We start from the raw sequence: 18133 nt of genomic DNA, 5'->3' as shown, positions 1-18133 counted from the left end.
CTATTCAGTTATGCCCCTCTTCCTCAGGATGGAATGCTTTCTGGCCCTTTCAAGATTGTTATTTGCTTGGCTTTGTTTTTCCTCAATTTTTTTTTTACTGCCTAAAGCTGCCTTGAATGAAGATATAGAAACATGCGTTTCTGCAAATAAAACACACTTGTTTCACTCGAGACTTGGGTCCCCTGCTTCCTTCTTCTCATCGACTCCATTCCTTGGGTCCCGGTCTACAAAGACCATGACAGCTCTATCTTCAATTTCCACAAATAAGAGTAACTTTTCTTTAATCATATATACAACAGTTATTTCTATCCAATGGAGAATATGACCCTATTCCTATGCTTTGTTCCTAGCACACCATCAGTCCCTGGTAACTCTCCCTTCTCCTCCTACGAAAAGCCCAGGCCTTTTAACATCTTGCCTACTCTCTTCAAGGTCAGTTGGTAGAACATTATGTTTTATAACAGGCTGGACTATGTACGGAAGGGCTTCCTGATCCTACTGACCGTGATGAGTCATGTCCTAGTTTTATGTTACTTTCTCCCCTCCCTATTGCTAATTCACACACACACTATTGAATTTTGTAATTCAGGCTGTGTGTTTTTCCAGGGAACATGGATGTGAATGAATTGTATCTAATGAAGTCGATCCCTTCATCTCACTGATTCCTTCCCAGAGACCATCTTGAAACGCATGTAGCAAATGCATTTGATCAATGTATTACCACAGCCAAGCTCTTAGAGCTCACCAAACAACAGGCCAATAAACTGAGAGACTACTTGTTGGGAAAGGAATAGTGACTTTATTCAGAAAGCCAGGAAACCAAAAAGATGGCGGACTACTGTCCCAAAGAATCATATTTGCTGAGGTAGAATTCAGGTTTCTTTTACACGAAAAGATCTTCTATAGCTTCTCTTCAAATATGGACTTACTACAGTTGCTGAGTACCTGAACTAAAGTCATCAAAGAATACATATAGAGAAAAAGGTAAAGGATTTGCCACAACCACTGAGTCTGGGAAGTATGGCTCTCCTACGTTCCTATCTTGTGACTTTTGGGTAAGATCCTTGCCACACACGTTACATTGCTGTATGTTTTCTCCAGGATAAATACTCTGATACTACTGGTGAGATGTGAGGATAGGGTTATTATTATTATTATTTTTAACATTTGTGAAATTGGTGAGGAATCTTTCTAGAATGAATTCACGTTCTAAAGACCTGACTAATACATACATATATATCTGGCTTCTATCCAGTAAGAATTTTCTCATAAAGCCTAAGATGTTGCCACACTCATGATATTTGTATGGTTTCTCAGTAGGATGAATTCTCTGAGCAACTGTAGGGTGTGAATTTTGAAAACTTCTACCATATACCACATTCACATGAGTTGCTCTCATGTATGGATTTTCTGATGTTTAGTGAGTGCTGAAACCTGAGAAAAGGATTTTCCACACTCGAAACATTTGAAAGGTTTCTCTACATGTATTCTCCAGTGTTTTGTAAGGTGTGAATTTTGACTGAAGAACTTGCCACACTCATTACATCTGAAAGGTCTCTCTCCAGTATGAATTCTCCAGTGAAGTTGAAAATGTGGTTTTTGACCGAAGACTTATCCACACTCATCACATTTGTAAGATTTCTCACCAGTATGAACTATCTGATGACTTAAAAGGGTTGATTTTTCACGAAAGGCCTCACCACACTCATCACATTTGTAACGTTTCTCTCCAGCATGAACTGTCTGATGCCTTAAAAGGGTTGACTTTAGACGAAAGGCCTTGCCACACTCATCACATTTGTATGGTTTCTCTCCAGTATGAACCGTCTGAAGACGAGCAAGCTTTGAATTTCGCCTGAAGACTTTGTCACATATATTACATTTAAATAATTTCTTTCCTGTATGAATTTTCTTATGTCTCCTGAGGTATGAGCTGTCAGTAAAGGCCTTGCCACACTCATCACAAGGTTTCTCTCCAGTATGAACTGTCTGATGACTTAAAAGGGTTGAATTTTGGCTGAAGAGTTTGTCACATATATCACATTTAAATAATTTCTTTCCTGTATGAATTTTCTTATGTTTCCTGAGGTGTGAGCTCTGAGCAAAGGCCTTGCCACACTCAGCACATTTGTAAGGTTTCTCTCCAGTATGAACTGTCTGATGACTTAAAAGGGTTGACTTTACACGAAAGGCCTTGCCACACTCATCACATTTGTAAGGTTTCTCTCCAGTATGAACTGTCTGATGCCGTAAAAGGATTGACTTTAGACGAAAGGCCTTGCCACACTCAGCACATTTGTAAGGTTTCTCACCAGTATGAACTGTCTGATGACTTAAAAGGGTTGACTTTACACAAAAGGCCTTGCCACACTCATCACATTTGTAAGGTTTCTCTCCAGTATGAACTGTCTGATGACTTAAAAGGGTTGACTTTACACAAAAGGCCTTGCCACACTCATCACATTTGTAACGTTTCTCTCCAGTATGAACTGTCTGATGACTTAAAAGGCTTGACTTTACACGAAAGGCCGTGCCACACTGATCACATCTGTAAGGTTTCTCTCCAGTATGAACTGTCTGATGACTTAAAAGGGTTACCTTTAGGCGAAAGGCCTTGCCACACTCATCACATTTGTATGGTTTCTCACCAGTATGAACTGTCTGATGACTTAAAAGGTTTGACTTTACACGAAAGGCCATGCCACACTCATCACATTTGTAAGGTTTCTCTCCAGTATGAACTGTCTGATGACTTAAAAGGGTTGACTTTAGACGAAAGGCTATGCCACACTGATTACATTTGTGAGGTTTCTCACCAGTATGAACTGTCTGATGACTTAAAAGGGTTGACTTTACACGAAAGGCTGTGCCACACTCCTCACATTTGTAAGGTTTCTCTCCAGTATGAATTGTCTGATGCCTTAAAAGGGTTGACTTTACACGAAAGGCCTTGCCACACTCATCACATTTGTAACGTTTCTCTCCAGTATGAACCCTCTGATGACGAGCAAGGTTTGAATTTTGGCTGAAGACTTTGTCACATGTGTCACATTTAAATAATTTCTTTCCAGTATGAATGTTCTTATGACTCTTGAGGACTGAGCTGTGAGCAAAGGCCTTGTCACACTCATCACATTTGTAAGGTTTCTCTCCAGTATGAACTGTCTGATGACTTAAAAGGTTTGACTTTAGACGAAAGGCCGTGCCACACTCATCACATTTGTAAGGTTTCTCTCCAGTATGAACTGTCCGATGACCTAAAAGGGTTGACTTTACACAAAAGGACTTGCCACACTCATCACATTTGTAAGGTTTCTCACCAGTATGAACTGTCTGATGCCTTAAAAGGGTTGACTTTTCACGAAAGGCCTTGCCACACTCTTCACATTTGTAACGTTTCTCTCCAGTATGAACCCTCTGATGACGAGAAAGATTTGAATTTTGGCTGAAGACTTTATCACATATATCACATTTAAATAATTTCTTTCCTGTATGAATTTTCTTATGTCTCTTGAGGTGTGAGCTGTGAGTAAAGGCCTTGCCACACTCATCACATTTGTAAGGTTTTTCCCTGTGTGCTTTGAGTTCTTGTGTTATTCCTGAAGGATTCATAAAATCATTCTCATATATATTAGAAACACTGGTTTGGACACAAGGAGGAATTCTTTGAACTGGTGAAAATGAGAAACTGTTGTTGACAGAACTTTTAACTTGATTATATTCAGAAATTATCCTGCCAGTTTGAAACATCTGCAGTTTATCCTGAAAGTTAAATCCAAACCTCTTTCCAAAGGGCTTGATGCCTGCATCCTTTCTATCATGCGAATCTCTTCCATCAGGCACATTTCCATTAAGGCTTACAGGTGTGCCTTTGTAGTTTCTTTTGTCATCTCTCCCCTGACACTCAAAGTCACACATATTTTCCTGACTTTCCCAAAGATGAAAATGTTTGATTTCACAGCTTTCAGGGCTTCCCAGCATCAATGTTTGGAATGTTTCTCGTTTATCACTGTTCGCTTTGGGTTGTAAATGCTTCATCACATGTATAGGAGAGATATCTACAAGATAAAAAGAATCATAGGTATCCTGCTCACAATAATTCAAAATTAATGTTTCATGTTGAATATATATTACACCAAAAGTAATACATCAAGTTATGAAACACCACAATGATCACCTTAAGTCTTTAGAAACACTAAAGGAATAGAATTCTTAACTTAAGAAAGCATAACATAAATTCACTGTTAAGGTAGCCTAGTTTTAAAAACCATATGCCAAACACTGACATTGGACAATCTTACGCCAACTCTCAGAGTGTTTTTCTACCAGAACCCTTAGGAACGTATCAATCAACAGCTGTCTCAAATTGAAAACAAAATATTACACTATCATTGTATTCTGCAAACTTACTGTACATAAATTCCAAAACATATAATATATATTTTAACAGTAAGTAATCCAAAACCAAGCTTACACAACTAATAATTAACTTTTCATAATTGGTTGTTTACAATTAAAAAAAAAAAGAAAATGAAGAATATCATTAAAACAATTTTTTGAAACAACATAGTTTTTTAAATCTGCTATAGAACTATGTACCCAAAAAGAAAAGGCATTTTATAATGTTAACAAGTGGTATGTGTCAGCTGTATTGCAGAATACACGCTAAAAGACCATCATCTGTAAATGACACATAAATTAAGACGTAAAATATTCACCGGTTTTCTAACAGCCAATAAACAATGCAACCCCCACCTATGTTGTTGTTCAGTCGCTCAGTCGTGTTTGCCTCTTTGCCACACTGTGGACTGTAGTGAACCGGACTCCACTGTCCATAGGATTTCCCAGGCTAGAATAGTGGAGTGGGTTGCCATTTCCTTCTCCATGGGATCTTCCTGACTCAGGGATCAAACCTGCATCTTCTGCATTAAAGGGTGAATTCTTTACCACTGAGCCACCAAGCAAGGCTAATCTCTAGCCATGCACTATTCTTAATGACCTAGTTTAATGGCACCAAAATATAATAAATAAAAAGTGAGTGCTTTGTGTATTTATTGACTAAGGTCAGACACAATATTGCTGAAAAATGTTGCAAGTGAAATGCATACAAGATATAATGTAGTTGAGGTTTGACAGAAAACAAAATTTGGTAAAGCCATTATCCTTCAATTAAAAAATAAATAAAATTTTAAGAAAATATACTGTAGAGCTAGAACAAATAATTTCACAATTTGTATGGGAATACAAAAAAAAAAACCTCAAATAGCCAAAGCAATCTTGAGAAAGAAGAATGGAACTGGAGGAATCAACCTGCCTGACTTCAGGCTCTACTACAAAGCCACAGTCATCAAGACAGTATGGTACTGGCACAAAGACAGATATATAGATCAATGGAGCAAAATAGAAAGCCCAGAGATAAATCCATGCACCTATAGACACCTTATCTTTGACAAAGGAGGCAAGAATATACAATGGATTAAAGACAATCTCTTTAACAAGTAGTGCTGGGAAAACTGGTCACCACTTGTAAAAGAAAGAAACCAGATCACTTTCTAACACCATACACAAAAATAAATTCCAAATGGATTAAAGATCTAAACAGATGACCAGAAACTATAAAACTCCTAGAGGAGAACGTACGCAAAACACTCTCCGACATACATCACAGCAGGATCCTCTATGACCCACCTCCCAGAATATTGGAAATAAAAGCAAAACTAAACAAATGGGACCTAATTAAACTTAAAAACTTCTGCACAACAAAGGAAACTATAAGTAAGGTGAAAAGACAGCCTTCAGAATGGGAGAAAATAGTAGCAAATGAAGCAACTGACAAACAACCAATTTCAAAAATATACAAGCAACTCCTGCAGCTTAGTTCCAGAAAAATAAACGACCCAATCAAAAAATGGGCCAAAGAACTAAATAGACATTTCTCCAAAGAGGACATACAGATGGCTAACAAACACATGAAAAGACGCTCAACACCACTCATTCTCAGAGAAATGCAAATCAAAACCACAATGAGGTACAATTTCACGCCAGTCAGAATGGCTGTGATCCAAAAGTCTACAAGCAATAAATGCTAGAGAGGGTGTGGAGATAAGGGAATCCTGTTACACTGTTGGTGGGAATGCAAACTAGTACAGCCACTATGGAGAACAGTGTGGAGATTCCTTAAAAAAAATGGAAATAGAACTGCTTTATGACCCAGCAATCCCACTGCTGGTCATACACACCAAGCAAACCAGAATTGAAAGAGACACGTGTACCCCAGTGTTCATCGCAGCACTGTTTATGATAGCCAGGACATGGAAGCAACCTAGATGTCCATAAGCACATGAATAGATAAGAAGGCTGTGGTACATACACAATGGAGTATTACTCAGCCATTAAAAAGAAGTCATTTGAATCAGTTCTAATGAGGTGGATGAAACTGAAGCCTATTATACAGAGTGAAGTAAGCCAGAAAGAAAAACAACAATACAATATACTAAAGCAATATATGGAATTTAGAAAGATGGTAATGATAACCCTGTATGCGAGACAGCAAAAGAGACACAGATGTATAGAATAGGCTTTTGGACTCTGTGGGAGAGGGAAAGGGGGGGATGATTTGGGAGAATGGCATTGAAACATGTATAATATCATATATGAAACGAATCGCCAGTCCAGGTTTGATGCATGATACTGGATGCTTGGGGCTGGTGCACTGGGATGACCCAGGGGGATGGTATGGGGAGCGGGGAGGGAGCGGACTTCAGGATGGGGAACACATGTATACCTGTGGTGGACTCATGTTGACATATGGCAAAACCAATACAATATTGTAAAGTAATTAACCTCCAATGAAAATAATTAAATTTATATTTTAAAAAAGATATAATGTAGATAAAGTCGTATCATAAAGAACATGACAGAATATAGATATTACCTTTTTTTAAAACAAATAAATTTTGAGTATTTACTATAAAACATGTACTACTGACAGCACTAATTTGCTTTAAAAGGCTTGAGGTAAATTAACATGTTTTTCTCTAATCAGAGCAGAAGACACACCCAATTGGCCCACAAAGTGGTAAGAGACCCAGGATATGAATCTGAACCTACAGGGACAACTGAAAAAAATTATTTGTAAACATGACCACCCAACAAATGAATAGACTAGAAAATATTTCAAAAAATAATACAAGAAACTTAGAAGGAAAATATCAAGGAAGATACAAGACAAAAGAAGTCTGTTTAACTATTATTCAACCATCCCATCTCGAAATGGGTTGTGAGCCATCATGGATGCACAGAGTGATTTAGGTCATGTCCTGAGAAACGTGTTCAATAAATGATCAGAGATTATCTTTACAGTGAGAGTATGTAGAAGGTGGAGGGATGTGATAGGTAAGAACAATGTTTCCATCCATATCAAGGTACTATGTGAGGACTGGTCAGGACTAAGAAAGGGTCTGCGTAGAGCATAGGGTACACAGGTTTATGCCAGATACCAGCTTGTGACTGCATGTCTTTGTGAAAATAACTGAGAGCGCAAACTAATATACTGACCTTAAAAGAAAACAACTGGTTCAGCAAGTTTATGGGCATTATACTATGGGTATGGGACAGAAACAAGAGAGGTTTTAAAAGTGATTATGATATATAGAGAAAGCAGGATAATACCTGTTATACTATTTACAATGTAATGTATCCAACTCTGATTTTGTAACTTACAATGGAATGCTTATATTCAAGAAAAGCATACACAATATTCCAGGATATTGTGTAAGAATCTCATTAGCAGAAATCAGAAGGAAAATCCAGGAAAAGGCTATCTAAACCTGGGTTCCTCTGCCAAGTAGGATTAACCTCTCTATTGGACATTTACTTCGTTTCTTCTTCCACACATGGTCATCTCAAGATCGAGGAGTATCAAAGGAAAGGAGGGATTGACACTGACTCTGGAAGACCTTCCCAGTTACAAAAGCCTTTCCGAGGCATCCAACTCTTTTCTGTAGAAAAAGGCTTTATTCTCCTAGACCTTCCCTGAGTTCAAAAGAGCAGATTCAAACAGTTACTAATACATTAAAGGACATGAAAGGATCATACCATGATCAAGTGGGATTTATTGCAGGGATGCAAGATTTCTCAATATCCACAAGTTAATCACTATGATACATCACAGTAACAGTTGAAGACTAAAAACCATATGATCATCAATAGACGCAGAAAAGGTTCTGACAAAATTCAAGTGCCATTTGATGAAAACCCTTCAGAAAGTCAGCACAGATGGCCCCTACCTCAACATAATTAAGACTGTATATGGCAAGCACACAGCTAACATCATACTCAGCAGGGAAAAACTGAAAGCACTCCCCTTAACAACATGAATAAGACAAGAATGTTTACTATTGCCACTTTTATTCAACATATTTTTGGAAGTCCTAGCCACAACAATCAGAAAAGAAAAGGAAATAAAAGTATTCAAGGTAAAAAAATATAAAGGAGAAGTAAAACTGTCACTATGATGCTACACACAGAAAATCCCGAAGATGCCATCAGATGACTACTAGACCTCATCAATGAACAGAGTAAACTTGCTGGATACAAAATATATAGAAAACTGCTGCATTTCTATGCACTAATAATGATACATCAGAAAGTGAAATTAATGAAACAATCCCATTCACCATCTCAGAGAAAAGAATACAATTCTAAGGAATAAACTTACCTAAAAAGTCAAAAGAACTGTACTCATAAAACTATAAGATGCTGATGACTGATACCAAAGATGACATAAACAGATGGGACAAACATATACCATGTTCTTGGACTGAAAAAAGTGACACTGTCACAATGACCATACTATCCAAGGCAATCTACATAGTCAATGCAACCCTTCTCAAATTAACAATGACATATTTCATAAAACAAAGAAAAACTTACTTTGTACCAAAATACAAAAGACTCTGATATCTAAAATGATCTTGAGAAAGAAGAACAGAGCTGGAGGAATCATGTTCCCTGAGTTTCAGACTATACTACCAACTCACAGTCAACAAAGTGAAAGTGAAGTCGCTCAGTCATGTCCAACTTTTTGTGACCCCATCGACTGTAGACTAGAGGTTCCTCTGTCCATGGGATTCTCCAGGCAAGAATACTGAAGTGGGTTGCCATTTCCTTCTCGAGCAGATCTTCCTGACCCAGGGACTGAACCTGGGTCTCCTGCATTGTAGGCAGATGGCTTTACCATCTGAGTCACCACGGAAGTGGTATGATGATGGCACAAAACAGAAACACACATCAGTAGAACAGGACAGAAAACCCAGAAATAAGCCAACTTACTTAGAGTCAATTATTCTATAACAAAGGAGGAAAGAATATAGAATGCAGAAGTCTCTTTAATAAGTGATGCTGGGATAAATGGATAGTTACATGGAAAAGAATGAAATTCCAACATTCTCTAACACCACACACAAAAATAAACTCAAAATGTGTGAAACATCTAAATGCAAGACCAGATACTTTAAAATTCATAGTGGAAAACAAATGCAAAACACTGACATAAATGTCAGCAAAATTTTTTTGAATCTATCTCTTAGAGTCATGGTAATAAAAGCAAAATCAAACAAATGAGACCTAATTAAATTTAAAACCTTCTTGCAAAGCAAAGGAAACCAAACAAAAAGAACAAAAATTCAACTTTTGCACTAGGAGACTATGCAAATGATGCTATCTATAAGGGATTTATTTCCAAAATATACAAACAGTTCATACAGCTTCATATCAAAACAAACCAACAAACAAACAACCCAGTCAAGAACTGGGCAGAAGATCAAAACAGATACTTCTCCAAAGGAGACAAACAGATGGCCAACAGTCACCTGAAAAGATGTTTGATGTCTCTACTTAAGAGAGAAATGCAAATCAAAACCACAAAAATGTATCACCTCACACTGGTCAGAATGACCACCATCCAAAAGTCTACAAACAATAAATGCTTGAGAGGGTGTGGAGAAAAGAGAACCCTCCTACACTGTTGGAAGGAACATAAATTGGTACTGCCACTTGGGAGAATAGCATGGAGGTTCCATAAAGAACTAAAAATAGAGCTATCACATGAAGCAGCAATTCCAATCCTGGGCATATATCCAGAAAGGATGAAAACGAATTCAAAATGATACATGCACCCCAATGTTTTTAGGAGCACTATTTATACCAGCCAAAACACGGCAGCAACCTAAATGTTCACTGACAGACAAAGGGATAAAGAATATGTGGTACATATATACAGGGAATATTGTGAAGTGAAAGTAGCTCAGCCATGTCCAACTCTTTAAGACCCCATGACCTGCAGCTGCCAGCCTCCCCTGTCCATGAAATTCTCCAGGCAAGAACACTGGAGTGGGTTGCCACCTCCACAGCATAAGACACAATGAAGTTATGCCTTTTGTAGCAATATAGACAGACTTAGGGATTATTCTAAGTGAAATCAGACAGAGAAAGACAAATATCATAGGATATTATATGTTGAAATGAAATAAATGATACAAATGAACTTATTCACAAAATAAACTCACCAGAATAAAAAACAAACTTATGGTTACCAAAGGGAATAGTACAGGATGGTGATGGGAGCAGGAAAGGGAGAGATAAATTACCAGTCTGAATATTTACAAACTAATGTATATACAAAATAGATAAAACAACAAGAACCTACGATATAGCTCAGAGAACTACACTGAGTATCTTGTAAACTGCTGAAACACAAATCTAAATTAACTATATTTAAAAAATGGAGAAGGAAATGGTAACCCACTCCAGTATTCTTGCCTGGAGAATCCCAAGGACAGAGGAGCCTGGTGGGCTGCTGTCTATGGAGTCGCACAGAGTTGGACACAGCTGAAGCGACTTGGCATGCATGCCTTGGAGAAGGAAATGGCAACCCACGCCAGTGTTTTTGCCTGTAGAATCCCAGAAACAGAGGAGCCTGGTCGGCTGCCGTCTGTGAGGTGGCACAGAGTCGGACACAATTGACACGACTTAGCAGCAGCAGCAGCAGCATACCTAAAAAGAATGGTTAAAACAAAAACACCTCTTGCAGAGATGTTCAAAAGATGTTTCACAAGGGTGTAAAAGCTACTAAATGTGGGAAGCAGTCTATGAAACAAGACATGTTGACAAAACTGAATACCCACCAGCAAAAGAAGTTACTTGGAACATTATCTTACACTACAGACAAAAACGAACTCAAATGGTTCAAAGACCTAAACCTAAGTCCCAACTGTATAAAACTCCTAGAAGTAAATGTGCAGGAAATGTTTCTGGAAATTGGACCCACAAATGATTTACTAGATATAACACCAAAAGCACAGGCCACAAAATAAAACCAGATATTAATAAATTGAACTATATCAAAATTATAAACTACTCTGCATTAAAGTGCAGTGAGTTTGAAAAGACAATCAACAGTAAAAGAGAAAATATGCAGAAATCGTACATCTGATAGTAAGTTGAGTACAAAGACTATATAAAGAATTTTAAGAGCGACTGATCACCAGTTCCACCATAGGGACTATTTCCCAATCAATCATCCAATGCATTGCAAATACAAAACAGAAACACTAAGAGTAACACAGAAATTTGAACTCAATGATAAAATTAAAAAAAAAAAAACCTACAATGCACAGAATAGTGCAGCCAATAGCCTCATAGATATGAGAATGTGAACTTGGACAAAGTTGTCCTGGGATAAATTCCCATATCATTTACAGAGGCTAAAATATATGGTCCTTGATACACATCAACAACACTGTCATGGTGCCCTTGACAGAGTCTCCAAAGCCAGAAAATAACCTGAAAAGACGTATCAGGCTCTCATGATACTTTCTCTCTCATCATCCTAGAACATACTGATCACTCTACTGGATAGCTTCAAGTGGTGACTTTGTACAGAGCAAGAAAATAACATTAGGAATAGTGTCTCCATCACAGTTTTCTGTTACCTACTAAATCCACTACACAGAGACTCAGAGGCTGCCAATTAAACATAGGTGGATTATCACAGCAAGGAAACCAGATAAAATTTCAGACCCTCGGGAATATATTTCAAAGAAACTGAAGAGGTAAAATGATACAAAGTAAGGAGAATGGGAACATCAGGAACAGTTGGCATTCCCAGACTGGGCAGAGCAGCACAAGAGTAAAACTAATACAACATGAAGGTCAGACATTACAGCATCTTGAGATGGGACCATGCACTCAGCCTACAGATGGCAAGCTAAGAGCCTGCGAGATTCACATATGCTCCCCTCGTAGGATCTAGGATCAAAAAGACGATCTCTCTACCCACTCTTACATTTTCCTAAGTAACAACCACAGAGGATCCAATCCACCAACTTATCCTACTCCTAAATAGAAGAAAACAGTGCTTTTGAGATGCTCATTTTTCTTTATATGTTGTAGTTTTGGCTACTTTTACATCACTCCCCACTGTCCAGAGCTTTTTCTCAGGCTCCAACGTGGAGATAATATTGAGATCAGAAACAGAAATTCTGGGACTTCCCTGGTGATCCAGTGGTTAAGACTCTGCATTTCCAATGCAGGAGGTGTAGGTTTGATCCTTAGTCAGGGAACTAAGATCCCACATGCAGAATGGTGCAGCCAAAAAAATGTAAACAAGCAAACAAAAACAAATAGATATTGAGTGTTATCAGAAGAAAGAAATCTAAAGTGACCTGGATTTTTTCAAACACTGAGCAAAAGTCAAAAGGTAGAAAATAGGAAATCGGGTTTTTAGGTATTTTTTTAAACATCTGCCAGTGAGCTCTGTACATAATCAAGCTCTGGGACAACCTTAGATATGACATGAAACAGACACAGCATCTGAAGAGGGTCAGTTTAACCTTGCGAAGCTGTGTCATGCCCCAGTCACCAGAACTCTCAGATGAAAGACATCAGGGCCTCCCAAGGGGCACACAGGGAAAATGCAGATACCCAAGGGCAGCTCTGGAAGGAAGTCATCCTCACCCACAGACAGCAGGTTCCTGTAGGTCTCCAGCATCACGTCCCTGTACAAGGCCCTCTGAGCAGGATCCAGGAATTCCCACTCCTCCTGAGTGAAGTTGATGGCCACATCCTCAGAGGTCAGTCGTTCCTGAAATGAAACCACATGTCAGCAAAAGGGCCATGAAAAGTTCTCATTTTCATGCAAAAGAGAAAGGGTAGTAAAGGGTACGGATTGACTTGGTTGAAGTATGTGTTCTAACAGATCCATGTAGGGGTATCTGTATCTGGAGAAATTATGGATCTCTAATTTTAATTTCTTATGCTTTTTCCTAAGACCTTATGAGATCCTCCAATTAACATGGATTTTTCATCATTGTTCAAAATCCATGCAATATATAAAAATAAAGCTCAACAATGTTTTGGCTATACAGAAGTGTCAGATATTATGAAACCCAGTGAGTGCAACTCATTATCTCGATGAGGTACAGCATGAGTGGTGTCTTCAGAGATGACAAAGTCCACGGCACTTTTAATGGAAAGGTCAAAATTTTCAGCTATGATGTTGATAATAGCAGCAAGGACCAAATGTCTCAAGGCTTCCTGTTGTTCTAAATTACTGTAGTATTACTCTAAACATTAAATAAGTACTTTACAGGCAAGAATCTGTCGTCAATATAATAGCTCATTAAAGAACCATCTGTTCCCACCTTAGAGAAGAAAACCTGTGTCACAGACACTGAGAAACTTGACTCAGATCAAGAAGGTAAGAAATATTACATGAAGCACCTGAACTCAGAAGCTTGGGCTCAGCAACTGAAGCTTAAGCATCTAACAGTGAAGTAATACAGAGAACATTACAAGTCCTTTGACAGAGGGCTTTTAAAGAAAACTTGAAAGAAGTCCAAGGTGAGCCTCTTCCCTGCCACTCTGTCTTCTCTGCAGGGAAACCAGCTCTCGGGCCTCAGGGCTTCACCCCTTGAAAATGGACACCTGTGCCAAATTAGTCTCTACCCCCTCCCTGATTGGGAGAACCTCCCCACTGTTGAGTGATCACTGTCTGTAGTGGTGGTAAAGGACCAGAGACACTGACTGATGAGAGCCACAGCAGCTTGGCAGCCCCAGGTCCCCCGACCATCTCACTTATTCTTAGCCACAGCTTCCAAACCAGTGCCATTTCAAAGGACTTTGACACAGCAGCCAAGTTCCCTGGAGCTGGACTTGCCACAGCAGGGGTGGTTGGCTACGGGGCTGAAGTGGGACTTTGTTCAGGAGCTTCATCACTGTTATGCCAGGAACCCTTCTCTGAAACAGTAGCTCTTCTACGCCATGGGCTTGGCCCTCTCAAAGGCCATGGGGCTCTTTTGCCTGATGGTGGTCTAGCTCATCTTCTTCACGATGTGAAGGAGCTCTTTGCACCTCCCATAGTTCTTTCTCCTGTGTCTGCCCTGTATGTTCCCTTTCCTGTAGTAACTACCCAGGCAGCCTGGGGAAAGTGGTGGGCTCAGGGTTTGATGGAAGAAAAACAAATAAATATTGTATTAATATGGAAAAAAAAAAAAAGTCCAAGGTGAACAGTGTGGAATGGCATGAAAGGTCATTATAGGCGTGAATACAGAAACACAACTGTTAGTAATTTACTACTTAAAACACAAACAGGATGGTTTAGAAATTTCAAGGCCACAGATTATACTGATAACATAATTTCAACTGAAAGAAAAAGGTGATATGTAGTTTTTAAATCATGATGTCTTCTATCTAAACCACAGACTTGCACATGCATGCATGCTTATCTATAAAAAATTAACTGACATGAGAGGATTCATCTTTTGAAAGATTTTTTGGACAATTTTATATCATCCTTTTATTCACATGTGTTTCAGCATCTTTCAGATGATAAAAATGTATCCTTTGTACTCAGCTGAGTTTGTCAACAGGATTCTATACTAGGCTACCAAAAGAAAACTGGTAAAAAATTAAAAACAATTATGAATTGAACTCAATTCATAATAAAATTACCACATACAAAGATACAAATATAATTTTATCCATTTAGATTTACATAGCAAGGCATTAACAGAAGCCAAAGATTTTCTTTGCCTTTTTTTCCATTTCCAATAAAACAGTGATTGAAATTAGAAGAGTCATTAGATCATGACCAAAATAAAATATCACAATATCAAGTAAAAAACTTCTTGGAGAATTAAAAATCATGGCAAAAAAGAATATGGAAAAAAAATATTGTTATTAAGCAAGACTATCTCAAGAAACATCATGATAGGAAGGAAATATTCAATACATTCCTTCTGAAATTACAGTGGCATGAAAGGAGCTGTCCAGGGTGCCTGTTTTTCACCACCATACGATGCACAGGAGCAGGGGCCACTAGAAGAACTAACAGGAGGAAAAAACCAGGGCAAGAGACACAGAGTTTGTCAGAGAGTTGAAACAGGTAGTACTCACTAATCTAAGGACATGGAAAGGTGGAAAGTGAAGGGATGGAAAAAGACAGTTCATCCTAAAGAGAGCAGGGGAGACTGTTATATCAGACAAAATAAACTGAAGGAAAAAAAAGTGCAATGAGATAAATATTGTGTAACGATAAAACGGTCAATTTACCAAAAAGCTGTAACAAGTAAAAATATATACACATCTAACATTAGATATCTCAGAAAAATGAAGCAAATATTGAACAGGCATGTACAGATCACACTGCCCAAGAAAAGCAGAAAACACATGTATCTCAAGGACACAGAAAACATTCTCTATGAGAGACCATGTTAGGCCAAAATTAACCATTTTAAGAGAGTGATACCATGAAAGTGTCTTCCCTAACAACAACGAAATAAACACAAGAAAACAAGAAAATTCCTCAAATGTGAACATTAAACAACTCACTCTTACACCACAAATGGGTCTAAGAAAAAAATCACATGGAAATTTTTAAATACATGGATAATAACAAAAAGACAACATTACAAAATTTATCACACACAGAGAACACTGTACTAAAAGGAAAGTCTGAACTGTTACATGCTTATAGTAAAAAAAAAGAAAAGATCTTAAATCTGAAATACATTTTTAGACATCTAGGAAGCAGAAAACAGAAAACAAACTAAACTCAAGTTTAGCAGAAGGAAAAATGTAAATAAGAAAGATTAAACCAGAGATACAATAGAAAGTAGAAAAATATAAAAATCAACAAACCATTAGTTGATGTTTTGAAAAAACTGTATAGGAAAACCCCCACCTTGACTAAGGAAAAGAGAAAAAAAGATTCAAATAACTAAAAACAGATATGAAACAGGAGTGATTACAACTGAGGTCAAAAAGATAAGGAAGTACTATGACCAATAATGCCTATAAATGACAGAATACAGGACATACTGGCAAATTCTCAGAAACAAACTATTTTACTTATTAAGAAATAAAAAAATTGAGAAGTGTTGAAAGTGAAAGTGATAGCCACTGAGTCGTGTCTGACTCTTTGTGACCTCATGCACTGTAGCCCACAAGGCTCCTCTGTCCATGGAATTTCTCCAGACAAGAAGACTGGACTAGAGAACCATTCCTTTCTCCAGGGAATCTTCCAACCCAGGGATGGAACCTGGGTCTCCCGCACTGAAGGCAGATTCCTTATGATTTGAGTCACCAGGGAAGCCCATTATAACTAGATTTGAAAAGTAGTCAGAAACCTCTAAGAAAAATACAGGACCAAATTCTACCAAACATTTACAGAAGAATTACCACTAATCCTGCTAATTCTATGGAGCAAGCATGATTCTAATAGTTTGCCGATTTCCCAAAGACGCAAGAAAGGAAAACTAGAAACCAATACCCCTGACGAATACTGATGCAAAATTAAAATACTTGCAAACCAACTTCAACACATATTAAAAAGATCTGGAGAAACAGACACAGAGAACAGATGGAGGTGGGAGGGGAGGAAGGAGAGGGTGAGATGTATGGAGAGAGTAACATGGAAACTTACATTACCATATATAAAGTAGAGAGCCAATGTGAATTTGCTGACTGACTCAGGGACTCAAACAGGGGCTCTCTAACAACCTACACGGGTGGGATAGGGAGGAAGATGGGAGGGACGGGACATATGTATACCTATGGCTGATTCATGTTGGTGTTTGGCAGAAAATAACAACTTCTGTAAAGCAATTATCCTTCAATTAAAATAATTTCAATAAAAAAATAAAAAGATCTGACACCATGACCAAGTGGATTTCATTCATATAAGGCAAGGAGAAGTCAACACACAAAAATCAATTAACATGACACACCACATTGACAGATTAAAGGGGGAAAAAAAAACAGGATCAACTCGATACAGAAAAAAACCATTTGACAACAATTTGACAATCTTTCAAGATGGAACTCTCAACAAACTACAAACAATAAATTATACCAACATCAACATAATAAATGCCATTATGAAAAGAGCATAGCAATGGGGAAAGAATGAAAGCTTTTCCTCTGAGATCAAGAAGGCAAGGATGCACACTCTGCACTGCAGTTCAACAAAGCACTGAAACCCTTAGAGCAATTAGATGAGATCTTCTTTCCCACATGACAAAGTTTCATCAGTAGAAAACATTAAGATTTAAACATGCTATATCAAAACAGATTCTTTAATAACCACACAAAGGGTCAATCAACCAATTAACTCATTATCAATACTGCCATGACAATCTTTGTAGAAGCAGAATAAAACATCGTGAAAGTCACAGAATTATTCAAAGAGCGAACAGCAAAACTCTTGAAGAAGGAAGATGGAGGTCTTTCTATTTCAACACCTATTACAAGGTAATCAAGGTGACGTGGTACTGGTATAAAAACAGACAAATAAACCAACTGAACACAACACAGTACTCAGAAATAATTCTTTGTGTATATGTAACATATATTCACAAGGATGTCAAGATACACAAAAGGCAAACGACAGGCTCAATTGATCTGATCCCCAGATTTAACCAGCTATTGTGCATACAAACACTTGACTTTCACGTGCAGTTTCCTTACCCTGGTTGAGAGAGCAGACAGTGCATCCAGATAGGCCCTAAGCAATCCCTGCTGCCCAACAGCACTGAGACCCCTTCTCCAACCCGTGGGTGAGAAGCCCTGCCCA

The 18133-nt window shown here is 38.1% G+C and overlaps 1 protein-coding gene and 1 pseudogene across 25 annotated transcripts in view; one reads left to right on the top strand and one right to left on the bottom strand.

The window, feature by feature from the left end:
- Positions 1-779: 779 nt before the first annotated feature.
- LOC114112673 (zinc finger protein 665-like) overlaps positions 780-18133 on the bottom strand; it is a 54957-nt gene continuing 37603 nt past the window's right edge. For all 25 annotated transcript variants that reach the window (XM_060398953.1, XM_060398945.1, XM_060398940.1 and 22 more), the window contains 2 exons: positions 13018-13144; positions 780-4058 (listed from right to left, as the gene is read on the bottom strand). In XM_060398953.1, coding sequence (XP_060254936.1) covers positions 1612-4058; positions 13018-13144 — 2574 coding nt within the window. In that variant the 3' untranslated portion in view covers positions 780-1611. The remainder of the gene's footprint in view (positions 4059-13017; positions 13145-18133) is intronic.
- On the top strand, positions 13979-14376 carry LOC114117798 (ATP synthase F(0) complex subunit C2, mitochondrial-like; annotated as a pseudogene).

The sequence above is a fragment of the Ovis aries genome, chromosome 14, assembly GCF_016772045.2.
Source record: "Ovis aries strain OAR_USU_Benz2616 breed Rambouillet chromosome 14, ARS-UI_Ramb_v3.0, whole genome shotgun sequence".
Lineage (NCBI taxonomy): Eukaryota > Metazoa > Chordata > Mammalia > Artiodactyla > Bovidae > Ovis > Ovis aries.
The sequence above is the reverse complement of the archived record's forward strand: the minus strand, read 5'-3'. Positions and strand labels throughout refer to the sequence as shown.